The 415-nt window shown below is 34.9% G+C and overlaps 1 protein-coding gene across 1 annotated transcript in view; it reads left to right on the top strand.

Annotated features, from left to right (window-relative positions):
* Positions 1-415, top strand: part of LOC119590672 (ubiquitin-like modifier-activating enzyme ATG7) — a gene marked incomplete at its 3' end in the record, with an annotated part of 29,543 nt that overhangs the window by 22,460 nt on the left and 6,668 nt on the right. The window contains 1 exon segment of the mRNA XM_037939355.1: positions 197-316. Coding sequence (XP_037795283.1) covers positions 197-316 — 120 coding nt within the window.

Raw genomic sequence — 415 nt, 5'->3', positions numbered from 1 at the left:
CCAGATCCAATGGGTTAAATTGAACATTGATGTGGATTATTCCAGTATTGTGCTTTTCTCTTTTAACTTATGGAGTAAATTAGTAATCATTAAAAATAATGTATATATTTGCTCCACTGTGATATGTCAGAAAAAAAAAATAGATAATAGCCTCAGTAGGAAACAGAAATAAATGTCATATTTTTTCTTATTACAGGTGGTTTCAGCTTATAGAGAAGAGGGCTTTGAATTTCTCCTTAAAGTCTTCAATACTCCATCATACCTGGAAGACATCACAGGACTTAGTGCTCTCCAGCAGTGCACAGATGACTCGCAGGTGATGACTCCTTGGCCAGAAGCTGATGCATGGGTTTTGTAAAAGGATGTAAACTGTTCACTCTTGTCTCTATTCATTTGCTTATACTGTAAATAGATT

This window comes from Penaeus monodon, chromosome 27, assembly GCF_015228065.2.
Source record: "Penaeus monodon isolate SGIC_2016 chromosome 27, NSTDA_Pmon_1, whole genome shotgun sequence".
In the NCBI taxonomy this organism is placed as follows: domain Eukaryota; kingdom Metazoa; phylum Arthropoda; class Malacostraca; order Decapoda; family Penaeidae; genus Penaeus; species Penaeus monodon.
This window is presented reverse-complemented; position numbering and strand designations above follow the sequence as displayed.